This window comes from Carex rostrata, chromosome 17 (assembly GCF_964058835.1).
Source record: "Carex rostrata chromosome 17, lpCarRost1.2, whole genome shotgun sequence".
NCBI lineage: Eukaryota > Viridiplantae > Streptophyta > Magnoliopsida > Poales > Cyperaceae > Carex > Carex rostrata.
Window position 1 is genome coordinate 7,702,995 of NC_135934.1, and position 27,913 is coordinate 7,730,907.

Sequence of the window (27,913 nt, forward strand, 5' to 3'; positions counted from 1 at the left end):
TTTTACCATAACATTATTTTTTTGCTCTCTTGTAGGATGAAATCTCTGGTCCGGATAATTCCGAATCATTTTCGAATTATACCCGAATTATTCCTGAATCACAAATTTTTTACCTCGCCAAACCGAAACCGAATAATTCATTTGTCACTATGTTTAGTAATAGTCTTCTTGGCTCAAACTCGCTACACATATGAACACATTCCACTGCTACTGAGATCAAGAAAACAATATTTGCAATTCATTGGGCCCTCTTCTTCACGAATTCAGATTCCCTAAAGTAACGTAAATTTTGAGTTTTCATCGTCACCGTACAATCAGAATCCTGCCCAATCTGTAATTTACGGCTTCTTATAAATTCGTGCTAAAGCAGATCGGACAGTCCGCATATTAAACAAAAAATTTGAGTTACTTTGTGATATGAATTCCTCTTTTCCTCTCTCCAAAATTCTCCGACAACAAATAAACAGATCCACGATTTGTCCTCTCTGAATCTAACCTCGGATCTCTCTCGCTATCTCTCTATTTCTCTCTTTCTTTTTTGTTTTAAATAATTAAAAATTAATGGCTGGTTTAAGGTGGCCTCCACCGCAAGAAGACCACTGGCAGCAGTTCCCTGTGGCCGCCGGCGCCGGAGCCGCCGTACAGTCCGACGAGGAGCGATCTTCTGTGGCTGCCGATTCCTGGTCTGTCAAGAGCGATTTCGGGAGCTCCACCATCGACTTTCGCGCTGCTTCGGATTATAGGTGCAAGTTTGAATTCGTTTTGGTTCGATTTGTAGGGAGTTTGGGTTAAAATTGAAATGCTTGTATTGAATCTGAACAATCTGCCCTGATAGCTTATTCTCAAATAATAGGCCGTTGTTTTTTGTTTGTATTATAAATATAAATCAACTAATCCAATGCATGATTTGTACCAAAATTAGTTTTAGGGAAATGAGACAGATCCATGCTGTGATTGTAATCTTAACTGAATTAATTTAAATTTAAATTTGAAGGGAATTGTATTCAAATTGAAATGTATCTTTTGTAAATTGTTATGCAAAGAGCATGAACACGTCAATTTGTTTTAGAAGTGTGAAAGCTCATGCTTTGAGTGGTAATTGAAATTGAATTTATATAATTTTGACTTTTGCTCGTCAGAAATGAGCTGTAAAATTGGAAGGGCCTTGTTTAAAGATAATTATCTAAAATCCAGAAAGTGTTTGAATATGGTCCAAATCCTCTCCAGTTATTTGCTCTTGCAACATCGGTGAATGTCTTTATGTCATGATGTTTTATTTCTAGCAGCACATATAATACTTGGTCATGTTAGTTTCTGTGGGTCTCAGTTACTCTATCTGCCCAGAGTATCTAACTTTTATAGCTTGCTCCCGCAATATATGAATGCGAATTTGGTCATGCAAATAAGAACTTAGGAGTTTACAACACGTGCATGAACTTATATAAGGAATTATTCTTCAAATTAGTTGTCATGTTTTTTTTCCTAGCAACGCATATAATATTTGGTCATGTCAGTTACTGTGGGTCCCAGTTACTCGATCTGCCCAGGGTGTCTAATTTTTATAGCTTGCTCCCACAATATATGAATGCGATTTGGTCATGTACGCATGAACTTATATAAGGAATTATTCTTCAAATTAGTTGTCATGTTTTTTTTTCCTAGCAACGCATATAATATTTGGTCATGTCAGTTACTGTGGGTCCCAGTTACTCGATCTGCCCAGGGTGTCTAATTTTTATAGCTTGCTCCCACAATATATGAATGCGATTTGGTCATGCATCTCAGAATTTACGAGTTAATTACATGTGCATGATTTTATATAAGGAAACATTCTTTAAATTAGTCGAAAGATTATAATTTATAGTGAAAGCATGAAGTTATGATAATATATTACAAGTTATTGTTTCCAATAATACAGACTGCATGTATTGAAAAATCACATGCATTTCTTTATTTTTCCTTGCTTCTGATAATTATACATAATATATGTCCTCTCAGAAATAAATTTGACTCTTTTTTATGTGTGTTTTTTAAACAGTTCTGACAAGGATGCACCAGACAGTACTGATGTCGAGACATTGCAAAACTTTTGTGATGCAACTTATGCCGAGGATCTTGCTAACTTTCAAGAGCATGGCCACGCTGGCGAACTTTGGTTAGCAATTTTTTAAATAACAACAACAACAACAACAACCAAGCCTTTAGTCCCAAACAAGTTGGGGTAGGCTAGAAATGAAACCCAACCGGTGAGGGTTTCATATCCATAAAAAGGCTGTATTTTACGTTGGCTCGCCATGCGTATCACAACCCTCCTCTATTTTCCTGGCTTGGGATAGGCTGTGTTTAGGCTGTGTAGAAACTACACGGGCGGAGTTATAAATAACAATAACATAAAATAATAATTAAGGAAACAAAGAAAAGACGAGTCACAAATCAATACAATGGTATATTGATAAATGTACCAGACTTGCTTTAGACATAGGTCCTATATATAAGCAGACAAATAGATATCAGTACACAAATCAATACATTGTTTTTATTGTGCTTTTCAGTTTTGGTAATGAAGTGTTGGATGTACTGGTACGGTGGACAAAGGACCTGTGCATTGGTGGGTCCAACAAAGATATCGGTACAATCAATGTTCTAGATGTTGGTACAGGAAATGGCCGCCTCTTGCAGGAACTCTCGAAGCAAGGGTATGTTGAGAAATCTGTAACAATTTATGGTACTGGTTTAGTATCAAGCTAGCAAAATAGTAAAATTTTGTGCCTTTTGGCATAATACTGACATTTTTAACCCTTTGTTGTTAGTTATTAGTGATTCACCTTCTTTTGCTTGATATGTTAATATATGCACTGTTTTTATATTTCTAAAATAGGTTTAATGACTTGACTGGGATAGATTTTAGTGAAGCAGCAATTGAGGTGGCAAGGAACCTTGCTAACCGGGAGGGCTATTCTCATATTAATTTTTTGGTACATTATTCTATTCTGAGTTCATTTAAATTTTGTTTCACCAAAGCTGTATTTCATAGTACACAACACAACCAGAATTCACACGGTTATTTTATCGGTAGCATAAAAAAATATCAAAATTTCACCCATACTATCGATTCCGGACAATTTTGTTTAATACCACAACTGCGGTCAAATTGTTTTATTCAGCGGTTGTGGTATAAAACAAAATTGTTCGAAATTGATGGTATTTGTTTAATTCTCTCATTTTTTTGCTATGAATAAAAAATTGGAAGAATTTATGCTAGAGTTGAAACAGCGTTTCATGGTAACTCAACTGTTTTTTCATGTATGGGCAATTGCAGGTAGATGATGTACTGGAGACAAAACTGGAGAAGAAATTCCAGCTTGTACTGGACAAGGGAACCCTTGATGCCATTGCTCTACATCCTGATGGCCCTGTCAAAAGGTACATCTTATTAGTGGTAACCGTACCAGTGGCGACCTGTATGCCAGTAACCTTGTCGATTTCAGTACTGACACTAATGTTATAAAGGACTAATAGTATAAAACAGGTTGGCAACAGTCTGTTGTGTTTAGTGCTAGGTGGACCTGACCCTGTACCAGAATCAGGTACTGCAATTCTTTCATGTAAACGAACTATATTTTATTTCAGGATGATGTATTGGGAATCTGTGTCACATCTGGTTGCTCCTGGCGGGATACTGGTAAGAAATGCAAATAATAAGCCCATAATTTGTTCCTTTATATATATGTTTAGAGTGAGGCTATGGTACTTTGCATAGCGCAGATTGGCCCGTACTATGGATCACTATCTCCATTTTCAAAGTCCAAGTTGTCGACGATCTGAACCATTCAACATGTTCTTCATATGAATAGGTACTTGCAGAACAAATTTTACATTTTTTAGAAATTGTTTTACTATTTTTTAGATAGGTAGAATCAGTAGTTCAATCTTTAGATCAACTGATTTTCTACCTATCTAAAAAAATAGTTAAAGAATTCTATAAATGTAAAATTAAGTCTGCAAGTACATTTTCATATGAAAATTATGTTGAACGGTTCAGACATGGGCGGACCCAATTGTGTGTCTGTGTGTTCGGGGGGTGGATGTTGATCCGGACCTATAGATCTCCATAAAATTCCATATCTGTGTGTTGGGGGGGTGGATGTTGATCCGGACCTATAGATCTCCATAAAATTCCATAGGGGCCGCCCTCTGGAATTCTAATTTGTAATCTGAGTTAAATTTAGGGTTAAAATTGGAATAAATTCCTTGAATTTGGATTGGTAATTAGAATTAGAAGTGAGATCATTTCAAATTACATATTAGATCATTGTTTTTTATCTAGTACCGATTAGCTAATGGGTTTGAACCAAATTAGCTCTTTAAATCTTGGATCCACCTCTGGGTTCAGATCGACTATTTGAACTTCGAAAACAAAAATATTGATCAATAGTACGGACCAATATGCGCAATGCAGTACAAGTCATATTTTTATGTAATTAACTCGGATTTTTTTTATTTTTATTTGTCATGTAGATTATAACTTCATGCAGTAGCACCAAGGATGAGCTGGTGCAAGAAATGGATAATTTCAACCACAGAAAAAACAGCTCCAGTGTTGTTTCAAATGGAGAGTCCAGAGACGGCGCCACCACCGTCTTTCAGTATCTAGACCATGTCCAAAGCTACCCTAATGTTGTCTCCAGTGGGGTTCAGGGGTCCCGTGTCGCCACTGTTGCATTTATTGCCAAATAAAATCACTATTGTGAAAAATTCTTCTGTTGTCTAATCTAATTTGTATATTATATATTAGTATGGAGTCGCCGCCACCCCTCCCCCAGAAAAAATCATCTCTGAATTTTGATTTTTCTTCGAATTGGTTTAAGGTAGCATTAGTATGGATTTTTATTATGAGGGAGAAGCATGGTATCAAATAGTTAAAGATTGTACTATTTCTGAGCTTTGTGCTCTTCTTGATTTTTGTTTCCTTTTTCATAGTAGTCTTTCCTTGTATGATTCATCATTGCTGGAAATGGAGCATTTTTTAAACAACTGAGTTCACTGAAGGTTATGAAAATTTGGTTGTATTAATTCCCTTTAAAATGCAAAAGAGAAATTGTTTAGGCGTTTATGTGGAACTAAATACTCCGATATCTGGTGTTCTTCTTATAATGATGCTAAAAGCACGGGTCATTTGTTGCTTTACATTCTTCTGTGTTGTTGTCAAGGTCCAAATAGCCGATCCCTAGCTTAACATAATATCCATATTTATTTAAATGTGTTTGGAGTTAAAAAAAATCATTTTTTGGAGGCTTTTACTATATTTTTATAGTTTTTTAAAACGGTTGATTTTTAGTGGTACCTAATTATTTGAATTTCTTTGAAAGGGAAAACTTCGAGTGTACTCGTCCAAACTTTCAAAATGATCAATTTTCCTATCATAACATTGAAATTTCTTATTTCTCCATTTTAAGCTCAAATCCTTTCTTGTTTCCTCATATGTTGATTAAATCTGAAATTTTAGATTTAATTTATGATTTAATTTTGTTTTGAAGTTTAAATGTCTATTTTACCCCTTCTAAAAATGAATTCTCCCTTCTTCTCCTTCATCCCATTATTGTTACTCAGAATCTAAAATCACATCAACGAAATCAATGATGTCTCCACCTACTCCTCCTTCATCCCATTATTGTTACTCAGAATATATAGTCACATCAACGAAACCAATGATGTTTCCTGCAGCAATCCTGGATCACTGAGTTAGAGTAGAGAAAGAATAGAAATAGAATAGAGAAGATGGAATAAAAAAAAAACAATAATTTCCATTAATTTCAGATAAAAGGAAAAGTCTGACAAGCAAACCCAAGGTCGAATGCCAAACGCAATTTGCCTAATTCCAACCAAAAAAACATACCCCTCTTCACAGGAGAGTTGGCCTTATAAAGGCGATCAAAAATGTGAAAAAAAAAAGTAAATCTAACGATTACAGAAAATCCCAGTTTTATTCTGCGGCATAACAACTTAGCTGATTTGGAATAACAGCTCTAACAAACTCACGAATTGGCAGAGACAGAATATCAGGGCATTATCTCCAGTTCACCTCCCCTCCAATTATCTCCAGTGTTGTTGCTAGAACCCTTCTTGTCAGTCTCACTCACAATGACCTTAATCTTTGGTTGGGGTCCACCTACATCGCTATTAACAGCAATCTGCCCGAAACGCCTTCCTGCATTGCCCTTTCCGTCCTCTCCTTCTTTTGAAATCACATTTGCAACGGGCACCCCCAAATCGAGTTCCCTTCGTTGCATTCCCTCCCCCTTAAGCACATTCATGTCCTCATGAATGAAATCAGGGAACCTGTGAGCTATTTCCTCATAGTCTTCCCATGTGGCATCATCAGGTGATTGATCGCGCCACTGAATCAGTAATTGAACCTGTGCTGCATTATGCTTCTTCACCAAGCGTCTAGCTAGTACTAGATGAGGCTCCAACTTCCCCATCAAACCCGGACCATTAACTGGTAATGTTGGAACCGACACCTGATCAGTACCCAATTTGCCCTTCAACTGGGAGACATGAAAGACAGGATGGATTTGCGAGTTTGGGGGCAAATTCAACCTGTATGCTACCTCACCTATTTTCTTCAAAATTTCAAACGGGCCATAAAATTTGGAACTTAATTTCTGATTTCTCCAGCCACCCACTGAAATCTGACGGTAAGGTTGTAACTTTAAATAAACCCAATCACCTTTGTTAAACTTCTGCTCGGTTCTATGTTTATCCTCCGTCTTGCGCATACGATCTTGGGCTCTCTTCAGATTCTCTTTCAATTGAGATAGTGCTGATTGTCTGTCACGCAAGAGGTTGTTCACTGCCTCTACTAGGCTACGAGGAATGCTGCCCAAAGCTAGTTGAGGAGGAGGGTAGCCATACAAAGCCTCAAAAGGAGTGGATTTAATCGCACTATGCCAATTGGAGTTGTACCACCATTCTGCCAAGGTGAGGTACTATTTCCACTTAGTTTGTTTATCAAAAACCATCCCTCGAAGGTATTGTTCGAGGCACTGATTCACTTTCTCAGTTTGGCCATCAGTTTGGGGATGATAAGCAGTGCCCATGTTCAATTTCACCCCTATCTTCTCCATCAATTCACTCCAAAACTTACTCGTAAACACTGGGTCACGGTCTGACACAATGTCAGTAGGCAAACCATGTAATCGATAAACATGATCTAGGAAAGCTTGAGCGACATTCGCAGCGGAGTAAGGATGGTTCAAAGGAATGAAGTGAGCATACTTAGTCAGCCGGTCGACTACTACCATTATCACCTCAAACCCACTTGATTTTGGTAAGCCCGTAATAAAATCCATACCAATGCTACACCAAGCTTCAGCTGGTATGGGTAAGGGTTGTATGAGACCAGGACTTGCCACATGCTCCTCTTTGTTCAATTGACAATTATTGCAATTCTGCACAAACTCATGTACAAACTCTTTCATCATAGGCCAAAAAAATGACCTTTTTGCCCTCTGGTAAGTGGCTGTAATACCAGAGTGCCCTCCCAGCTTGGAACCATGCAATTCTTGCAAAATCTTCTGTCTCCACTCATTTTTTGATCCCACACAAATTCTTCCCTTGTATCGCAATATTCCTTGAAACTCAGAGAAGTGTTTAGTAACAGTTGCATCCTCACTGCTACTCATTTTGGATTTGAGTGATTGGATCCAGTCATCCCCAATATAACTTTCTTTCAAGTCCTCCACCCATTTAGGCACTAACAAACTAACTATACTCAACTCTGCTACTGTACCATCCACCACATCTCCAACTTCTTTCCTTGAAAGGGCATCAGCAACCTTATTTTCCACCCTTTTTTGTATTCAATTCTGTAATTTAACCCCAGCAACTTACTAAGGCCTTTGTGTTGCATTGGTGTGTTCACCCTTTGCTCCAAAAGGTATTTGAGGCTGATTTGATCTGTCTTGATAATAAATTCTTGGCCCAAAAGGTAGTGCCTCCACTTGTTGACAGCAATGAACAATGCTAGTAACTCTTTTTCGTAGGTGGACAAGTTCTGATTTTTCACACCAAGCTTTTTACTCATAAATGCCACTGGTCTCTTGGATTGCATGAGTACAGCACCTATCCCTTCATGGCTGGCATCCGTTTCAACAACAAAAGGCAATTTGAAATCTGGTAACTTGAGCACAGGAGCTTGCACCATTGCCTTCTTTAAATGATCGAAAGCTTGTTGAGCTGTTGGGTCCCACCTAAAGTAATCTTTCTTCAAAAGGTTAGTCAAAGGTTTGGATATGACACCATACCCTTGTATAAACTTCCTATAATAGCCAGTGAGACCAAGGAACCCTCTTAACCCTTTAATATTTTTTGGAATTGGCCAATCTACCATACACTCAGTTTTTTTAGGATCTGTTGCAACTCCCTCCCTTGAAATAATGTGACCAAGGTATTCTATTTTGTGGACTCCAAACTCACATTTTGACCTTTTCACAAACAGTTGCTGGTTTTTTAGAGTTTGCATCACTGTTTTGAGGTGTACTACATGACTATCTAGGTCCCCGCTATAGACCAAGATATCGTCAAAAAATACCAACACAAATTTTCTCAAAAACGGTTTAAAGATGCTATTCATCAAAGCCTGAAAAGTAGCAGGCGCATTTGTCAAGCCAAAGGGCATAACAGTAAATTCATACAAGCCCTCATGAGTTTGAAAAGCTGTCTTATGAATATCCCTCTCATCCATTCTTATTTGGTGGTACCCAGCCCTCAAATCTAGTTTAGAGAAATAGTGAGCCCCATTCAATTCATCAATCAAATCATCAATTATGGGAATTGGAAATTTGTTTTTAACAGTACCCTCATTCAATTTTCTATAATCCACACACATCCGCCATGATTCATTCTTTTTCTTGACTAACAACACAGGTGAAGAGTAGGGGCTGTCACTAGGTTGTATGAAGGATTTTTGTAACAATTCCTGCACTATCTTCTCAATTTCTGTTTTTTGGTGATGGGACATTCGGTAGGGTCTCAAGTTCACTGGTTTGGCATCAGGTAGTAGGTGGATTTTGTGGTCGACTGGTCGTTTTGGTGGTAGCTGGTTTAGTTCTTCAAACACCATTTGGAACTCCTCTAACACCTCCTTCAATCTTGGTTCGGTTTCAACTTGCACTTCATCACTGACTTCTTCCACTTTGTACAAATGTGCCAAATAAACTTGTTGCCATTCTTATTCTCCTTCTCCACATTAATATGACCCTCACATACCTTTAACTCAGACTCCTTCTCATTCAACAACTTGACCTCTTTGCCCTCATATTCTACTAAAAACACTCCCTTCATGAGATTCATTCTGATATCCCCCAAACTAGCTATCCAATCAACACCCAAAATCAAATCATAACCTTGAACTTCTAAAATTCTGAAATCAGCACAAAATGGATGCCCCTGGATGCTAAAACATACATTCTTACAAATGTTATTAGTGACCAACTGCTCCCCACTTGCACTTCGCACTAACAGGGTTGTTGTAGGTGTGGTAGGCAATTTCAGTTCTTGGACTATGAGAGGGTGTATGAATGAATGAGTAGCATCCGTATCAACCAACAACACAATGTGAAGACCACCAATTAGCCCTTTGTATTTTGGGGTTTTGCAATTTCCTGCTCCATGGCCTACACTCAAGGTAACTAATTCCTCATCTTCTATAATCACATTGTTAGAGTACTGTACTATTTGCCCACCCTCATCTACTCCTTCATCCAACTCCTCTTCATCTTCTCCTTCTAGAGCATGCAACCCCTTGCTACATTTATGCCCTTGACCCCATTTCTCATTACACCTAAAACAAAGCCCCAATGCTCTTTTCTGATCCAAGGTCAGATTGGACAAGTTTTTATGATGATGTTTGTAAATGGGTGGATGTTGAAGTGGATTTTCAACTATCTTCTTGGTAGGTGCCTCCCCTTGTCTCACTGGTTTATAATTTGGATTGTAAGGTGGTCTATAACTAGTTTGCACATGGTTTCTCATAAATAGAGGCTTCTTGTCAACAGGTCCCACAACTACCTCTAATTCTAAAGCCATATTGAATGCTTCACTTAAGGTTTGTGGTTTGAACAAAGTCATGGAATTTTGGATTTCCTCCCTCAACCCACTTATGAAACTCCAAACAAAAAAATACTCTTGTGTAATACCTGTTTCTACCAATAGTCTAGACTTGGCTCGTTGGAATTCTCGGATATAGTCATCAACAGTATTGGTCTGATGTACTCTCCTAAACTGAACAACAGGATTAAGGTGACACCTCAATTTGAAACGCTCAAAAATAGCATTTACCAGTGCTGGCCAAGTCGGATTGGGATGTTCAACCCGGTAACATGTATACCACTCTTCTGCATCTCCCACGAAATTCATGGTCGCCATGCCAACCTTGTAGGCTTCTGCTGTCTGATAATAATTGAAGTAAAAATTACTACGCTCCAACCACTCACTGGCTTTACTGCCATCAAAAACAGGCAGCTCAATACGAGGTTGAAAGCCCCGCTGCTGCAACTGTTGGTCTGGATACGGATTTCCCCTACCAGCTTCCAACTCAATATGCTGATCTGGTCTCTCCCCCTCCTTATCATGGAATACCCGATCCGTACGATGGCCAGTACCACTATTTTGGCTGGTATCCCCCCGCTGATCCAAAACGGCAGCTCTGATCATCATCGATAACTCAGTAAAGGCGGTTCTCAGGTCAGACATCTGAGTGGCTTGTTCATGGAACTGAGCTTGAATCTGATCATCACGAGTCTGCTGAGAGAAATGAGAATCGCGAGCGAGTTGAGTGATACGATCATTCATGACAATCAGATCCTGAGAGACATCATCAATCGTCTCGTTGGGTTTCGATTTTGGCGGCATGACTGCTCAGTAAAATCGCCTCCCAGCTGTGACCGAGAGGCTCTGATACCACTTGCAGCAATCCTGGATCACTGAGTTAGAGTAGAGAAAGAATAGAAATAGAATAGAGAAGATGGAATAAAAAAGAAACAATAATTTCCATTAATTTCAGATAAAAGAAAAAGTCTGATAAGCAAACCCAAGGTCGAATGCCAAACGCAATTTGCCTAATTCCAACCAAAAAAACGTACCCCTCTCCACAGGAGAGTTGGCCTTATAAAGGCGATCAAAAATGTGAAAAAAAAAGTAAATCTAACGGTTACAGAAAATCCTAGTTTTATTCTGCGGCATAACAACTTAACTGATTTGGAATAACAGCTCTAACAAACTCACGAATTGGCAGAGACAGAATATCAGGGCATTATCTCCAGTTCACCTCCCCTCCAATTATCTCCAGTGTTGTTGCTAGAACCCTTCTTGTCAGTCTCACTCACAATGACCTTAATCTTTGGTTGGGGTCCACCTGCATCGCTATTAACAGCAATCTGCCCGAAACGCCTTCCCGCACTACCCTTTCCGTCCTCTCCTTCTTTTGAAATCACATTTGCAACGGGCACCCCCAAATCGAGTTCCCTTCGTTGCATTTCCACCTACTCGTGATACGAAAATTCCCTAGATTTGACGATGTCAAGATTGCCAAAGATTTGATGAGGGAGATCAAAACGATGTGGCCCACCGTGCTGCCATTTGAAATCAGTTTGAGTGCTGAAGAGGAGATAATCGAGAGACTTGATATTGTATTAATTTGTTAATTTTTGTTGGTTATTATTATTTTTATTTGTTTAAGGGGTTCTTGTGATAAATCGGAGATGATCTGAGTGCTTCTGAATATTATTTCTCAGGAAAAACATGGGTCATGTATAATTTAGTTCGATGCTGTAAAATAAGTAGTTATTTGAACGCAAGTAGTTGGGTGTTGAAAGGTAAATAGAAATAATACTTGAATTGTGAATCTGTTTGTGCTCACAATCTCTGTGATTTGATAATATTAATAAAGTTAATTTTGGAAATTTGTTTTAGAGAAATGCTAAAACCAGAAGTGTATCACGATCTCTGTAATCTCTGTTTAGAGGAATGCTAGAGTCCGTATCAAAACTAAAAAATTGAAGTACTTTAGGGGATACAGACTCATTCTAAACCGCCTCCAAGTGACAGATTCGTAATCCTCTCATATATTGTAGAGGAACAGAGGATCATTCTCACTTTACGGTTTGAGACTAAATCCCAGCCGGTTTGAAATTCAAACTAGTTTAGGGGCAATATTATTTTGTTGAAAAATTGGCAGTGACTACCAATGATGCATTATATAAATGTGATTACAACCGCATATCCTAAGTTATTACACAGCCTTTAAACCAACCTTGCCATGGTTTGATCTATTCCCAAATTCACTACAAATTGCTTTCCCCTTTTGCAAAATCTCTGCCAAAGCTGCGCCTCTTCCTTTGCTCTATTTGCAACTAGTCGAACTGGTAGCTTCGTGCCTCGAAAAATAACTTCATTGCGTTGCCTCCAAATGGACCATAGTACAGCCATGAATAATACAATCCAGATCTGTCTCTGGTTTCCCTGCTTGCTGCCGTACCGGTCCATTGAGGCCTCCCATGTTTCTTGTACCGAAGCCTCTTCCTGCATCACATCTCCCACACATGCCCAAACTTCTCTAGCATTGACACATTGGAAGAAAAGGTGGTGCGATGTTTCTAGCGTATCCATATCACACATCACGCAGTGGTCTTCGCAGTTTATGTGTCTCGTCTGTAGCCTTTCGCGTGTTAAAATTCTGTTCTCCAATAGCAGAGCCGCAAATATCTTAACTTTTGAAGGAGCAGATGCTGCCCATACCTCTCTAAAGCCCCAACGAACTTTACCTGTTGTAATCAGTAATTTATAAATCGAACCAGCGGAGTATTTCTTACTTGTTGTCCAGCGCCATATCAACTCATCTTCATGGTCCTGTAGTACCGGTACCGTACCAGTATAGGCAGAAATGATGTCACCCTCCCCTGGAATTGCTTCCTTGAGTGAAATGTGTTGCCGTATTGGCCTTGGCAGCCTATCCTTCATCCTCCTGAGTGGCACTTCTCCCCAAACATCGTACCAGTAAGAGATTTTTTCACCATTTCCAATATTCCATGTAGTCGACCATTGAAACAGTGAGTACAATTTAATCAATTGATTCCAAAAGAATGATCCTTCCACTAACCAAATTTTAGGAAATTGCTGTGATGGTTTATTCTTTCTTAGCAATTGAATTACCGTGTACCACAACCCTCCCTCTATAGATGTCGCTTTCCACCACCATCTAAGAAGAAGAGATTTGTTCCTGAATTCTAGGTTAGCTACGCCCAAGCCACCATAACATTTTGGCAAGCACACCACCTCCCAACTGATTAATGGTAAGCCCCTCTTTTGAGAATGCGATTTACCCCAAAGGAAATTCCTGCACAGTGACTCTATTCGTCTGACAACCCACTTCGGAAGTTCAATGCAGGTCATAAGATATATAGGGACGCTACTGAGAACCGAATTTATCAATTGCACTCTACCCCCTTTTGATAGAAATTTTCCGGTCCATCCTTCTATTCATGATTCGATCTTCTCCAGTAGAGGAATAAAATCTTTCTTACATGGTTTTCGGATTGTCAATGGCATCCCTAAATAAGAGATAGGAAGTTGAGTTTGAGTGCATCTCATAACCGCAGCCACCATCAACACTTCTGATCGGTCCAAGTTGAGTGGATAGAATGAGCTTTTGTCAAAATTTATTTGTAATCCCGAGACTTTAGAGAACAGCCGCAACACCAATTTAAGAGTTATCATGGTTGGTAAATCGGCATGAGCAATGATAGCCGTATCATCGGCATATTGGAATGCAAGTATTGAGTTCTCTAATTTCTTGGAAATGGGTATGTCCAGAGTGTCATTAACTCTGTTAATCATTCTTTGTAACACGTCGACTGCTATTAAAAATAGCATTGGTGAAAGTGGATCACCTTGGCGTAGGCCCCGCTTGTGTGGAAAATAATCCGATTCTTCTCCATTAATGATGACTCTAGATGAAGAAGTTTGAAGCAGCATTTTAATCCACCTTAGCCATTTTGAAGGAAACCCTCTGGAGTGCATCACATTGATTAGAAATTCCCAATTAATGGAGTCGAACGCCTTCGCAAAATCTATTTTGAAGAAAACAGCCGCTTGACGAGATTGTGCAACATGATGCAATATTTCTCTAACCACCAAGAAATTTTCAGAAATTTGACGGCCTTTAATAAAGGCCGATTGGTTTATAGATATGAGTTGAGACAGGAAAGATGAGAGCCTAGTAGCAAGCAGTTTAGAGATTATTTTAGGGATTAGGCTAATAATACTTATCGGCCGAAAGTCTTTGAGTTCGGTAGCACCTTGTTTTTTGGGAATCATCACAATATTGGCTGTGTTCAAGGGATTGAGATCTATATTTTCATTATAGAAATCATTTACTAAACCGAGAATTTCATGCTTTATCTCAGCCCAGTAAGTCTTTGCAAATTCGCTAGGAAGTCCATCCGGGCTCGATGCCCGATTATTGGCTAAAAGGAAAACTGTGTGCTCAATCTCCTGATCTGTAAACGGGTCTGCTAATGCCTTTAAATTCAGTCCATCCCCATATAAAACAGTAGAATCAAATTCCTCAACTGGTGCTTGCGTACCTAGAATTGATTTCATATGGTTGAGAAAGAGTGCACGGATTTGAGCAGGGTCCACAATCTGTTGACCATTCACATGCAAGGACTGAACTGTGTTGATTCTGTGCCTCGCTGATGCATAGTTGTGGAAGAATTTCGTGTTGTTGTTGCCTTCAGAAAGCCATCGACATCGAGATCTTTGTCGCCAACGAGTCTCGATAATTATTGCAAGGACATATGCTTTCTCACGCCAAATCTGTCTTGAGGCAAACTCAGGCTGAGATAACGGCCTAGACTCCTCCAACTGATCCATGCTCATGATGCTTTCCTTGCACTGTATGAGCTCCTTGTTAAGTTGCGGGTGCGACTGCATGTGCATGAGTGTTATTTTTCGGGATAGCATGTGTGTACTCGGCCTTGCTTGATTATCTAGCTGCCACAACCTTTTAACTATTGCTCTGACCTGTGGGAACGAAAGCCAAAAATTTTCAAATTTGTGTTGTTTTCGGCTTGTTTGAAGCTGCTTACATGTTAGTAGTAATGGCGCGTGGTCAGATACAGTAACTTCCAAGGCAGAGAGAGAGATGGAGGGAAAGCGATCAGCCCACTCCTGCGTGACAAAGGCTCTGTCCAGCTTTGACATAGTTGGTGCTGGCCTTTTATTACTCCAAGTAAATCTTCTGTTTTTAGGGGCAGTATTATTGGGCTTTAAAATTTGTGCCAGTTAAAAAGAACGGTACATATTTACTAATTATAAAAGATTCTATTGGATAGGATGTGAATTTCCGGGTGATATGTACAAATTTCAAACTTTATTGGTACATGTGTAAATTCATTGTTTATTGATAGGCCTAAATTATATACATATTTAATCAAATTTTTATCACAAAATAATATCAAATATATTGTATTTTGAATATAAAGTGAATAGAATGCACCTAGGATTAAGTTACTGCGTTTGTTTGATTTTAATTTGCAGAAAATGAAGAAAACCAAAGAAAAATACTCAGTACGGACGCACGGTTTGCGATATGGCCGCACTAAGTACTAAGATGGATTTCTAGACGCGCGCCAATTTAAAATCTGTGCGAACGCACAGGAAAAATCCGAGCCCAGTGCGGACGCACTGTAGCACCAATGCGGGTGGCCTGACCGCACTGTAGCAGAATGCATAACTGGAGCCTGAACTTAAAATAGCCATAACTTTTGACTCGTAACTCCGTTTTGGTCATATGACCACTTTTTGGAAAGCTAACGAGAAGATCTACAATCTGAGAATCTAAAAAAAAAACTTGGAGTCGGAGCATCCGCCTGGACCCGCAGACAGCCAGAAATACGCGTTTTCAACACGGTTTCTATTTTTAGCGCACCAAGGACATGTTTTGACGGCCAAATGTGGACAAGGCAACCTGAGAAACAATCCAAATATAGCACCCGCTAACTCCACTTCCTAGCCTCTTAATTGGGCATAGCCCTTGGCTATAAAAGAGGAGGTTAATTCCCATTCAAGGAACACAGCTCTCATATCTCTCTCACCCTTGGTGCATGTTCATTTCCAAGGAAAAACACACGCTTAGCGTAAAATTCTGCAGCCAATGAAAGCTTTTATAGGAGGAAGAAGAAGGAGATTCGAGCAAGAAGTCGGCAAGATTGAGGGTTTTGATCCAAGAAAGGGTGTAATCATTTCTTTATTTCATTTCTTCTTATTTTTGCCAAACTTTGTAATGGATCTCTCCATGAGGGAGTAGATCTCTCTCTAGGGGTTTAGGTCAATGCATGAACTTGTTTAATTGTATCTTATTCGGTTATTTGTTTTTGTTATGATTGTTTTATGGGATTTGATTGTTAATTTATGTGATTTATCATTTGTATTAATTACATAATTAGTACTTGAATTGTAGTTATCCCGTTTTGGATTCAAAAGAACCAAAATTGACTAGGATCAATAGGATAGTACCAAATTATGAATGCAAATACCCTAGGTTTGGATTAGGATCTAACCAATTTGTAATCTAAGCCGAAACTACAGAAATTAAGGTTAGGAACTTGGTGAAGGACCTAACCGTGAAGCCAAACCCTAATTATGACATCTCAAATCGAATCGGGTATTGGTATGATAGACTTAATTGTGAAGTACCAATATTTGAGGAGATGAAAGACTAACAAGAGCTTATGGTCTAGATAGCTAGGGTGAAAGACTTAATCGTGAAGTCCGAATTACTTAGACACGTTATTAATTCACGAAAGTGACCCTTAATGACATATTAGATTAGAAACCTCATCAAATCACACATGAATTTAAACAAATACCGAATAGATAGAATTAGTAAGGGATTGTAGACCAAATACCCCTAGATCTCCTCAACCAGAAAGCAAACCAATCTTTCTTTCCTTTATTTACTTTAATTGTTTTAAATTCCTCCTTTTCGGGTATTGAACCCAAACTTAGGATTAATTAGAACAAAACTCCCCCCATTTACTTTATTGTACTTTACTTTTCTTTTATTTTCTGAATTAATTGACAAAGTACAAAACCTAACTTTTAACCATACTCTTTGTGGATCGATACCCGATAATATACTACGCGATAGGATTGTATACTTGCAATTTGAACCAAAAGTGTATTTAGGGATAACAAGTACATCTTGTTGTACTGAAACTTTGTACTATACCTTTTTGGTGTAACATTTATAGGGGAAATTTCATGTATATCCCTCAAAAGTTTCAATATTACATATTTATTCCTCCAAAATCAATAATTACATATTTATCCTTAAAATCATACAAACTCACATATTTGTCCAATCTAACTCTATAACATATCAAATATCTCCAAAAATAATTATATAATATTTTTTAAACTTAAAAAAATATTTTACAATATTAATTAATAATAACAACATAAAAGAACAAGAAATTTCACGTATACCCCTCTGAAACTCAAAATTACGTATTCCCCTCCTCTAAAGTTTGAAATTACGTATTTTCCCCTCTGAACTTCAAAAACTCACAAATTTACTCATTTTATTGTATTTTATATTAAAACTCATTCTAAAATTTTAAAATATCCATTTTACCCTTTATTAAAAGCATGTAAAGCCCATCAAACTCAAATTTAAATCTAAAAGGTTCCTCTACTGTTTGATCCGCTGGTATTGCATTAAGATCTGTGCAAAGACAGCATAGTGCTTCAATATTCTTGCTGATCTAGCATGCACAGATCTTAAAGCAATATTGATTTGTGCGCATCACATTAAGATCTGTGCACGTCACTTCAATATACGTGCGTGTTCGCATCAAGATTTGTGCTGATCTTGTGCACGCATATTTAAAAGCAGTTTGGACGGTAGAAAAAATGTTCATATTCAAATTTGAGTTTGATGGGCTTTATATGTTTTTAATAAAGGGTAAAATGAGTATTTTATAAATTTAGAATGAGTTTTAATATAAAAGACAATAAAATAGATAAATTTGTGAGTATTTGAAGTTTGTAGGGGGGAATATGTAATTTGAATTTTTTGAGGGGTATACGTGAAATTCCCCTGGAAGGACTTCAGAATAAGGAAATTTAAACTTTTAGGACTTCTGTGAAAATCCCAATATTAAATCTGCAGTCGGTGCAACCTCAAATTTTATTCTCTCGCCACTACGCGTTACCATCTCTTTTCCTTCTTCTTTGGTAGGTGAGCTTAGGGTTTCAACTACTACCTTAATTTTAATCATTTGCTGGTTTTAGTTTCTTTTGCCCGATTTGGATACTTCTAGGCGTGTTAAACTCTCCATCTTATTTCATAGATCCGATCAGATCTGTTACTTTGTTCTTGGGTTTACTGTTCAAGTAGGTCAAAGGTTCCAATTCTTCTCATTTATTTAATGATATTGCTTCATTTAACAAACTGTGAACGAATTCGGAACTTAGTATTGGTAATTGTTTTAATTTTAGGCATTTTATGTGAATTTTTGTTTGCTATACTCCCTTTGAAATCGTATAGATCTAGTCCAGCTGTTCAGATTTTATGATATTATTGAATGAAAAGTAGTTCCGGGTCTACTTTTCCTTTAAATTTGGATGAAGAAGTTCATTGTTTAAGGGGTATTAACTACTAAGAAGAAAAAAAAAATATTAAAAGGTGTAATGGCTTATCTTTGTTTTTCTTTCTTTGTGCAGGACAATTGAGACTGATCTGAAAAGAGTGAATTTGGATTGTTGTGCAATTTTTTCGTGGGTTTACACTTTAGGTGGGTCTAAGGTTCCAATTCTTGTCATTTATTTTAGTTAAAGATGGTTGCTTCATTTTACTAAATGTGAACAAATTCAGAACTTAATATTGGTAATTGTTTAATTTTAGGCATGTATGTGAATTTTTGTGAGCTATACACCCCCTTTGAAATCGTATAGATCTAGTCAAGCTATTTAGTATCTGTGATATCATTGAATGAAAACTAGTTCCAGATCTACTTACCTTAAAATTTATATGAAAAAAATTCACTGTTTAAGGTGTATTAACTACTAAGAAAGTAGCATATATAGTTAGAAGATGTAAATGGCTTATTTTCGTTTTTCTTTCTCTGTGAAGGATAATTGATACTGATCTGAGAAGTGTGAATTTTGATTGTTGTGCAACTTGAAGTCTTGGAAAAGGTAAGAAAGTTGACCAATTGCCGTAACAATTAATGGATATAATATTCTGATTCTGTAGTTTGTTAGTATTACACTGTGTGCTTAAAACTTGTGATATATACAAGGCACCAAAATAAAAAAGAAAGAAAAGAAAACAAAGACTTCCCTCGAAAAATGTTAGTATACCAGCTACCTGAAACTATGGATGTAAATACGTGCCGTGCTGTGACCAAGTCTGATTTTTAGGTGCCGTTCCGTGACATGACTAAATTGGGATGGATGGTCACGGCACGTTAGTCACGCCGTGACCACACTTGTCGTGTCCAAATGTGACTGGTCAAATTTGGACACACTTGTCACGTTTAACAATTTTTTTGTCGTAATTTAAGTTAGTTTATTCAAAATAATTCACCATTAGATCAAGATCTAAGGGTCTTGATCACACGACTTGCATGACCACGTGGCTTGCCGTGCCAATTTTCCGAAGGATGGTCACATCACGGCATAGACACGTGAGTCATGGCACGTAAATGGCACGTGCCGTGCTGTTACGGAACCGTGCCGGCATGACTTTTTTACATCCCTATCCGAGACCATTTTAGTTTTTGATCGCTGAAGTAATTGTCATCCAAGACAGAAATTTTAATTTCTATGTATTAAATAGGTGTACCAAAAGCTAACATATCTTGTTTCTCTTTATGAGATGCACTTCCTTGCATCATCATACCATGTTGCAGGTGTCAATTGTGATTCTTTTGACAAATGGACACAAACAAGTTCCTCCAACTGGTCGAAGAAAAGAAAAGGCGAATATTAGAAAAGAAAGAGGCACCTTTGAAATGGGAACAGAAGCTTGAGGCTGCGGCTAAGGCAAAGGCAGAGGCGGAGGCCAAAGCAAAGGTGGAGGCCAAAGCGAAGGCGGAGAGGAAGAGGAAACACAAAAAGCAAAGGCGAAAAAGTGATTCTGGTACCGACTTGGATACCGATTCTGATTCTGATAGAAGCGGTTCGGACAAGAAGAGGAGAAAGAGAAAGGGGAGTGAAAAGAGGCATGGAAAGAAGCACAAGTCGAAGAGAAGACATGGGGCCCACTCTGAATCTGATTCAGAATCTGACCTGAGTTATGATTCTGATTTTGGTTCCGGTTCTGATTCACATAAGAGGCGGCACCGTCATAGGCATAGGTCGCAATCGAGTTCTGACGATGACAGTTCAGGGTCTGACAGTGATGGGGCCCACCATACCAGTCATCGGCATGGCCGGCATCACCGTAGACGGCATCACCACAACCACCATCATCACGGGGATCGGCGCGCAAATGGACACACTGATGAAATCAAGAAATCTTCAAGTGAACACGATGGATCAGAATAATTTTAGTTGAATTGCTGATTTGCTGTTCGGATTAACGTCTATAATTTGTTCAAGTGGTCTAGTGTCGTATTTAAGGTGTCAGTGCTAAAACTTGAGTATTTATCTGTTTTTTTTAACTCGTCATTATTGTCTGTCTCATGGGAATTTAGTATTTGTCATTTTGTGATTAGGAGTTAATTTCTTTGTTTTTGTATTGGTGATCTGTTTTGATTTTTGTTAATTGGGACTGTTTTATCATCAATGCTTAAAAACTGTAGGTGTGCTATGACTGAATGGACTTGGTGCTTATTAGATTCGTGTCTGGTGTGTTTGTTTTTATTTGTTCAAAAATGGGAAATTTTATGAAGTAAAAAATGAAGGGAGAAATTTGATGTATATATATGAATCTTGCATGATGGAAACTTTTTATTTATGGTTCGTGGAATCATTTCGTAAAAAGTTTATTTTTTCAATTGGGCTCAAGAAAAGAAGCTAAAATACATAGACGATAAAAACATGGTTATTTGTTGGTATACTTACTACATTAATAATATAAGTTAGAAAAATATTTTCTACGAAATTTCATACAAAAGCGTTCGATGTTTAATATTTTGAATCATTTTATTTCCAGATTTCTGCCCTTATTAGATACAGCTGTCGACGAAGGAGAGATTTCTAGATGTGAATGTTCAGAGTCACAATTTTCTTTTGTGAACATAGTTCATTGGTAATATTTGACAATATATTTTTTTTAATTCTAACAAACAAACTCTTCTAACTTTTCTTTTCTTTGATGAAAAAAGTCTTCTAACTTCGTGCGCGTTTGGTAGTTGGTATCTCTCTCATTTCTAATTTTGCACTTTATTTCAGCGCGTTTCTGGTTTTGCGCTTTATTTCAGCGAGACAAAAGTGAAAGACGTTTGGGTGGACAGTTTCCTTCCCAGTTTTTCTCATCCAAACGGGGAAAAACAATAAATTGACTTCGCTTTCATTTCTAGTTTTTTCATTTTTTGTTCTCCTAATATAGTAATATCAGTACCATGATTTTTATAAATGGCGGAACAAGTTGATAAGGGGTTGCACACGTTGAAATTCGCATGAACGGTTTATATTCACAAAGCAGTTTAGACCTAAATCCAGCCGCACAAATTATAATGCGGATCAAACAGACAAACGTCAGACTCCATAAAAAACTGAGTCCGTATCTAGGGCGGATCTAGGATTAATGTCAGATACTAATTTGACTAATCAGATTTAAACCCATTAACTTATCAAGTACACAATTACAACTCAATCTCTATAATTATGTTTATTATAAAATATGTTATAATCATAAAATCAGTTGACACAACATTGAAATATTTTAGTAAGCTAATTAAAAATTTGTTTAACACAATTCAAAATGAGATTATTCTTAGGCAATTTGCAAATTAAAGTGTTGAATAATAAAATGCACAAAAAGTTTGGCCAATCCATTTCTTTAGAATTGTAATAAAAGATCCCACCGTCAAATCTTTCTTGTTCTCTTTATTTTCTTTCATTCTATTTACGAAATAGAGTATCGCATATCCAAAAAAAATAAAATACACAAATTCGACCAAAACTCACAAGGAATTGATTCAAGAATCGAACTTACTCGAACTAGGAGTAGGCACTACATTGAACCAGAGATAGACACATTAAAAAATTAGTATTAAATCGAAATAAAAAAATTAAAATTCAAGAGTAGACATTCACCTTTCCAATTTGTACATGGATCCGCCAGTGTGTCCATATCCATTGAGGTAACAAAATATTTATGTTTAGATCAGAATCATGACCAATTTGGCCCGATGTGAAATACACAAGACTCCTTTAATATTCGTGTGATTAGAACTCCTTTAATATTCGTGTGATTCTAATCAGACGGTCTGAATCTAAACACAAATATTCTGTTACCTTAGTTGATATGAATTCATAAAAAACACCCTGCTTCCATTGATGATAACAAATTGAAGCATTACCAAATCGATCGGCAAGGCACATGCAGTTCGATTTATTAATTATTTTTATAATGTAATAAATTGGGTCCAAGAATAAAATTTTCCAGTTCATAAGTCAATTTAAGTTGCAGGTATGTTATATTTCAGTTCAAGCAATAGGAATCCACTAATACATCAAAATATCAATACAAGAGAATTGCTGACACACTGTTTTTGGAGCTTCTAGTATAACAAGAGAGTCAAAGATATCCATGAAGTCAAAATTATATACTAAAATCTGCTATCAAACAGACGCCAATATAAAGTTTGAATAAAGAAACAACTATTCCATTATTGTTTAAGACAATGATCTCAAATGTAGTAAGAAATAATCTTCATGCTTCCTCTATGAACCTTTATGAACACAATATAATTTAAAAAAAAAAAAAGAAGATAATATCTAGGGGTTTACTCTTTTGCCGTGCTCCCAAAAATTTTCATTTTAGAAAGAAAGAAAATGCAATGATAAATATACAACAACACAGCATGAACGGTAAAACCATGCTGAATATAAATGAATCAGGCAGCCTATCATTTCAACTTAGCTATAAATCAGAAGTTGGTTAAAATCTTCTCTTTTGAAACTCCATTGGCCAAAAGTATAGATGTAATTTCCTAAAAAGGTAAAAAAAATTGAGCTAATTACAATAAACTCAAGGTTAGAACAACATAATACCTGGAATCAACCTATAGAGAGAGAGATAGAGAGAGAGCACATACTTCTGTCATTTGCCGGTGTCCACATAAAACTGCTCCGGTTGAAGGTCCTGAAATAGGCTTCTCTCTCAGAAAAGTAGTCTGAAACAATTATACCAACAAAAGGAAAAGTTTAGTTAAACAGGTAAAAAATAAGATTGAAAACATGAACTTAGATATGGTCATATGGGTATATATAATGTCCATGGTAAAAACAAAATTCGTAAAATTACCTGAATATAACCTCTTGCACCACTCCATCTATCGTCTGGCCGGGACATAACTGGTATAACTTTCACTCCACTCGATTCCCAGTATTTAAACCTATCCTACAATGTAATTTCATAATCAGTATACATATCAGGTGCAAAATCATTAAGGTTTTTTTTATATGTATAAAATAAATAAGAATTTATAACAAGAAACAAATTAAAATTCATAAAATAAACTCACCTGATAAGCCATCCTCTCAAGATTTCTTGCCCCATAATAAAGCCGCACTTCAGCTTTTTTATTTTCATTAAAACCGGATTCAATAAGGGATCGAATTGGGCTGCCACAATTCAAAAAATAAAAAAGCCATTAAAATTTTAATTTAGGCCGCAATTTATATATAAACTCTCATTTGTACACAACGATTACAGATCATGTATCAAATGTAGAGAAGCTGGTTTTGCAATCCTACTGGCCAATAGATATCTGTACCAACCTGTACCAGTAATTAGCATAGCATCCATAGCTCATAATGCTAAGGACCGGTGCGAATTGCACCATACTGAATTGAATAGTGAAAGCGAGGAATTTAACCTCATTCCAGATCACAATTCAAAAAATCAAAATCAATTAAAATTTTCATCAAGGCCCCAATTCATACATAAGCCCTCATTTATACACAACGATTACATATCATGTATCAAATGCAGAGAAGCCGGTTCTGCGTTCCTACTGCTGATGTCCGTACCAACCTGTACCAGCAATTAGCATAGCATTCATGGGTCATACCACCATGTACCAGTGTCAATGGCACCATACGTCCATACCGAATTTTATAGAGAGAGCGAGATATTTTACCTGATTCCAGAACCTGTTGCAAACATCAAAACCAATGTCACGTCACCACCGCCCACCTGGCCACTCCAAAGCCGTTGGATCTCAAACCCCTTGCCCATGACCTCCCCAACCTCGACCAAATCGCCTTCCCTCATCTTACACAGCGCATCCGAAACGGATCCATTAACCCGTTTGACCAGGAACTCAAACTCCGAATCCAATTGCGCCACATGGGGAGGCGAAGCGATCGAGAGGAGTAACGGTGGGAAAGCGCAGCTGGAGGGGAAGCGGAGCGGGAGAAACTGCCCGGGAGACACGTGGCGCGCGGCAAGGGACTGATGGGAGGAAAGGTTAAGCGTGAGGTGGAAGAGGGTGTGATCTGAGGTGGCGGGTGAAATGTGTGAGACTGTAGCAGGGGCCCAGATGTCAGAGAAGGTCAAAGGGGACACGTGGGGGGTTGTGGCGGTGGCAGTGGCGAGGGAAGAAAAGAGGCGGCGCCGGAGGAGAGAAGGGAGAAGCATAGAGAAGGTAGGGGAGGGAGAGAGAGAGTTGGAAAGGTGCTTCTTAGAAAAACAAGAAGAAAAGGAAAAGGAAAATACGTAAAGACGATGAACTGTGAATTCGGATCCCCTAAAAGTAAGTTTTTCTAATATAACAGCCAATATAACACTACCTCTAAAACCTATCAAATCGACTTCAAACAACTAATTTAAACCGTTTAAACCGATTTACATTATAAGTGAATTTACATACAAATTTTTTAATATATTAAAATTAATTAAAAATTCACACATTTGACCGGTTAACTTAATACTAAATAAATTCGAAAAGTTATAAATTTTGCATGTAAACCCATAACTAATGAAGTAAATCGGTTTGAACGGTTTAGATTCACCGTTTAAAGTAAGATTTGATAGATTTTAGAGTTGATATTAGATAGGTTGAAATGTCACTGATGTTATATTAACCAAACTCCCTAAAGTAATCCAAATTTTGAGTTTTGATCCAGACTGTCTGATCAGTCTAGGCACGAATATTATAAGACTCGTCCATTCCACTGCGGTGTGCGAACCTGATTGGTCAGATTAATCTGATCGGACGATCCAGATACTTTAGGGGTCCAGGACCCATGAGAGCAGATTGGAACTTGGATACTTCTTTTTGTGGGAAAGTCCTTGGAACATTCGTGTAACTAAAATTTTGAGTTCAGAGCCTTTGAGTCGCGAATTCATATCAGCTAAACTCAAATTTTGAGTTCAGATCCGGACCGTCCAATCTGTCTTGGCGCGGATATTAAAGGATCCGTGCATTCCACCTCGAGTTTGATTGTCCCGAAAATTCTGATTGGACGGTATACATCTAAATCCAAAATTTGAGTTACTGCAGATTGTAAACATTTTATTTAAAATTTTTCTCTACAATTTTTCTTTGAATTGAAGATGTATATCAGTGTTGTAAAAAACGTCCGTTTAGGCCGATTAATTGGCCAATTAGTCGTTGGCAGTGATTAAACCGTTATGGATTTTTTCGATGAATTGGTTAATTATTTTCAATTATGGCCGATTATTTCCGATTATTTCCGATTATTCCCGATGAATAGCTTAACGGTACCCAATCCGTCTGACGACCGCATATCGTTATTCACAGCACTAATGTGTATAACATTCGTGTGCCATGTAATAAGAGTGCTATACAGTAGAGAATCAGCATGCACAAGACTGCGAGTTCGAGTCCTACGAGTTTAGATTCGAACCGTCTGATTAGAATTCAAGTCAAACAAGTCAGAAATAAAATGCGCGTGCTCCTTTAATATTCGTGCACAGAACAGATGAGACGTTCCGGATCTAAACTGAAAATGTTACCTCAGGTAATATCAGTGTTCTAAATAGCGCGTTATAGTGTTTTTGGACCCTAAACGCTAAGCTATGGCATCAAAACGCGCTATTTGAGCTACGGACCGCTAGCGCATAGCGTGTAGTGCAAATAATGCGCGCTATGCAACATAAGTTTTTTTTTTTTTCTTTTCAATTTATATGGGGGCTTTAAATAAAGACTCAGATTGGATTTTAACTGTGATTTTATTTTTTGCAATTGACGTGCTAAGCTTTATATTAAACTATTAATTATTAAATGAGAGATCCATCAAATGAAATCAAATAAGGAAGCTACAGCGCGCTATGTAATATGAGTTTTTTTTTTTCAATTTATATGGGTTTTAAATAAAGGCTCAAATTGAATATATTAAGATATTTCTTGAAGTAACAAAATAGTAAAAAGATTTTGAATAGATTAAGATGGTTAATTATGCCATGATGTGTATGTTATTTTGAAATTTAAATAGAAAAAAAAGATAAATTATGTCATGATGCTGAATATATTTTGAATAGAAAAAGATCTATAGTTTATGATATTAGTATTACTATGGATATTTTGAGTCGCAATTTGGACTTTGTATTGATTCAATATAAATATTATAATTTTTTAATCAATTTGATGTTATTTATTGTTCTGTAAGACTTAAATAATATTAATATTTAATACAAATATATGATATAATTTTTATAAAAATAAAAAAATACTATCTAGCATAGTTTTCGTTATAACGATACTATTTGTTATAAAAAAAAAATTTTAGACTTTCCGCTGTTTAAACCTCGGTAATATGAATTCCAGGAGGACCAGGACGGCTAGGAGAAATCCAATAGTGCTCGTCTTTTGTTCCATCCACACGCTACGCCTACGCTAGATAAATAGTGCATATTCGCGACAACTTTTTCATTTGAAAATTATATTATTGAAATATTCTCTTTAAGTCACGTGTCTCACGTGATTACTATCAATATTTTTCTTATTTAACTTTTACTTGTCCAATTTGACAAGAATATTTACTGGGAGTGGGTGGTGTTATTTATTGGAACGAGCACTCATTATTGTACTATTATCATGTGCGCTAAATTGACCGGCGATTTTTATTAATATCCCTAAAATAAATCAAAATTTTAAAAATGCCACTGCTCCTAATTTTTTTTTAAAAATGCCCTGACCGCCTGGGCTTCGGGCGGTCCAAAAAAGCCTGTGAGGCGCCGGCCCAAATGGCGGCCCACAACACCAGTAAGGCGCCCCCCCATCTGGCGCCCCATAAGGCAAGTGAGGCGCCCCCCCATCTGGCGCCCCACTGCCCAGCTACTAACCCCACCCGTGAGCCGCCCCTCCTCTCTCTCCCCCATTGTTTCTGCCGAAAAAAAGAGGAAAAAAAGAGAAAAAAAGAGAAAAAAGAAGAAGAAAGAAGCCGTTCCGAGCCGACCCCTCTCTGCCTCGCACCACGCTCGTCACTGCCTCGCGCCTCGATTCGCTTCTCTCTCGATCGAACAAGTGAGTTTTCTTTTTTTCGATTCGATTAGGGTTTAGGGTTTCGGTTAAATGTGATTAAATGATGTAATGTGATTCGGTTTTGTTTGATTCGATGTTTAGGGTGAAATGTTAGTAATTAGTTGAATTGATTGAATTGGTTGAATTGGTTCGATTGGATGCTTGAATTAGATGATTGAATT

At 37.4% G+C, this 27,913-nt stretch overlaps 4 protein-coding genes across 8 annotated transcripts; 2 read left to right on the forward strand and 2 right to left on the reverse strand.

The window, feature by feature from the left end:
- The first annotated feature begins 436 nt into the window (after positions 1-436).
- LOC144568446 (uncharacterized) lies at positions 437-4,951 on the forward strand. Its single transcript, XM_078318802.1, has 7 exons — positions 437-743; positions 2,039-2,155; positions 2,553-2,696; positions 2,879-2,975; positions 3,320-3,423; positions 3,631-3,682; positions 4,519-4,951. Exons 1-7 carry the CDS (start codon positions 562-564, stop codon positions 4,735-4,737), a joined length of 915 nt encoding a protein of 304 aa, XP_078174928.1. The 5' UTR covers positions 437-561; the 3' UTR covers positions 4,738-4,951.
- A 7,352-nt stretch (positions 4,952-12,303) lies between these two features.
- On the reverse strand, positions 12,304-13,020 carry LOC144568087 (uncharacterized). The gene has a single exon (XM_078318316.1). It carries the CDS (start codon positions 13,018-13,020, stop codon positions 12,304-12,306), a length of 717 nt encoding a protein of 238 aa, XP_078174442.1.
- A 5,232-nt stretch (positions 13,021-18,252) lies between these two features.
- Positions 18,253-20,932, forward strand: LOC144568308 (FAM133-like protein). 5 transcript variants are annotated; one of them, XM_078318611.1, is made up of 4 exons: positions 18,253-18,304; positions 18,790-18,860; positions 19,199-19,263; positions 19,946-20,932. In XM_078318611.1, exon 4 carries the CDS (start codon positions 20,005-20,007, stop codon positions 20,614-20,616), a length of 612 nt encoding a protein of 203 aa, XP_078174737.1. In that variant the 5' UTR covers positions 18,253-18,304; positions 18,790-18,860; positions 19,199-19,263; positions 19,946-20,004; the 3' UTR covers positions 20,617-20,932. The 5 variants fall into 5 exon arrangements, with proteins under 5 accessions (XP_078174737.1, XP_078174739.1, XP_078174735.1 ...); XM_078318613.1 differs by having other exon boundaries at positions 18,254-18,304; positions 19,980-20,932; XM_078318610.1 differs by having other exon boundaries at positions 18,284-18,545.
- A 1,945-nt stretch (positions 20,933-22,877) lies between these two features.
- Positions 22,878-24,993, reverse strand: LOC144568309 (fruit protein pKIWI502-like). Its single transcript, XM_078318614.1, has 5 exons — positions 24,384-24,993; positions 23,766-23,865; positions 23,546-23,641; positions 23,337-23,414; positions 22,878-23,231 (listed from the first exon to the last, which is right to left on the reverse strand). The coding sequence occupies exons 1-5, from the start codon at positions 24,881-24,883 to the stop codon at positions 23,169-23,171; spliced, it is 837 nt and encodes a 278-aa protein (XP_078174740.1). The 5' UTR covers positions 24,884-24,993; the 3' UTR covers positions 22,878-23,168.
- Between the last annotated feature and the right edge of the window lie 2,920 nt (positions 24,994-27,913).

Bases quoted from the DNA above. Each gene is read 5' to 3' on its own strand.
- LOC144568446 (XM_078318802.1), top strand. From the start codon at position 562: ATGGCTGGTTTAAGGTGGCCTCCACCGCAAGAAGACCACTGGCAGCAG. The intron at 2,976-3,319 runs GTACATTATTCT...GGGCAATTGCAG, and splicing joins ATTCTCATATTAATTTTTTG to GTAGATGATGTACTGGAGAC. The intron at 3,424-3,630 runs GTACATCTTATT...ATTTTATTTCAG, and splicing joins CCTGATGGCCCTGTCAAAAG to GATGATGTATTGGGAATCTG.
- LOC144568087 (XM_078318316.1), bottom strand. From the start codon at position 13,020: ATGAAGGATAGGCTGCCAAGGCCAATACGGCAACACATTTCACTCAAG.
- LOC144568309 (XM_078318614.1), bottom strand. From the start codon at position 24,883: ATGCTTCTCCCTTCTCTCCTCCGGCGCCGCCTCTTTTCTTCCCTCGCC. The intron at 23,642-23,765 runs GTGAGTTTATTT...ATTACATTGTAG, and splicing joins TTGAGAGGATGGCTTATCAG to GATAGGTTTAAATACTGGGA. The intron at 23,415-23,545 runs GTAATTTTACGA...TAATTGTTTCAG, and splicing joins GTGCAAGAGGTTATATTCAG to ACTACTTTTCTGAGAGAGAA.
- LOC144568308 (XM_078318611.1), top strand. From the start codon at position 20,005: ATGGACACAAACAAGTTCCTCCAACTGGTCGAAGAAAAGAAAAGGCGA.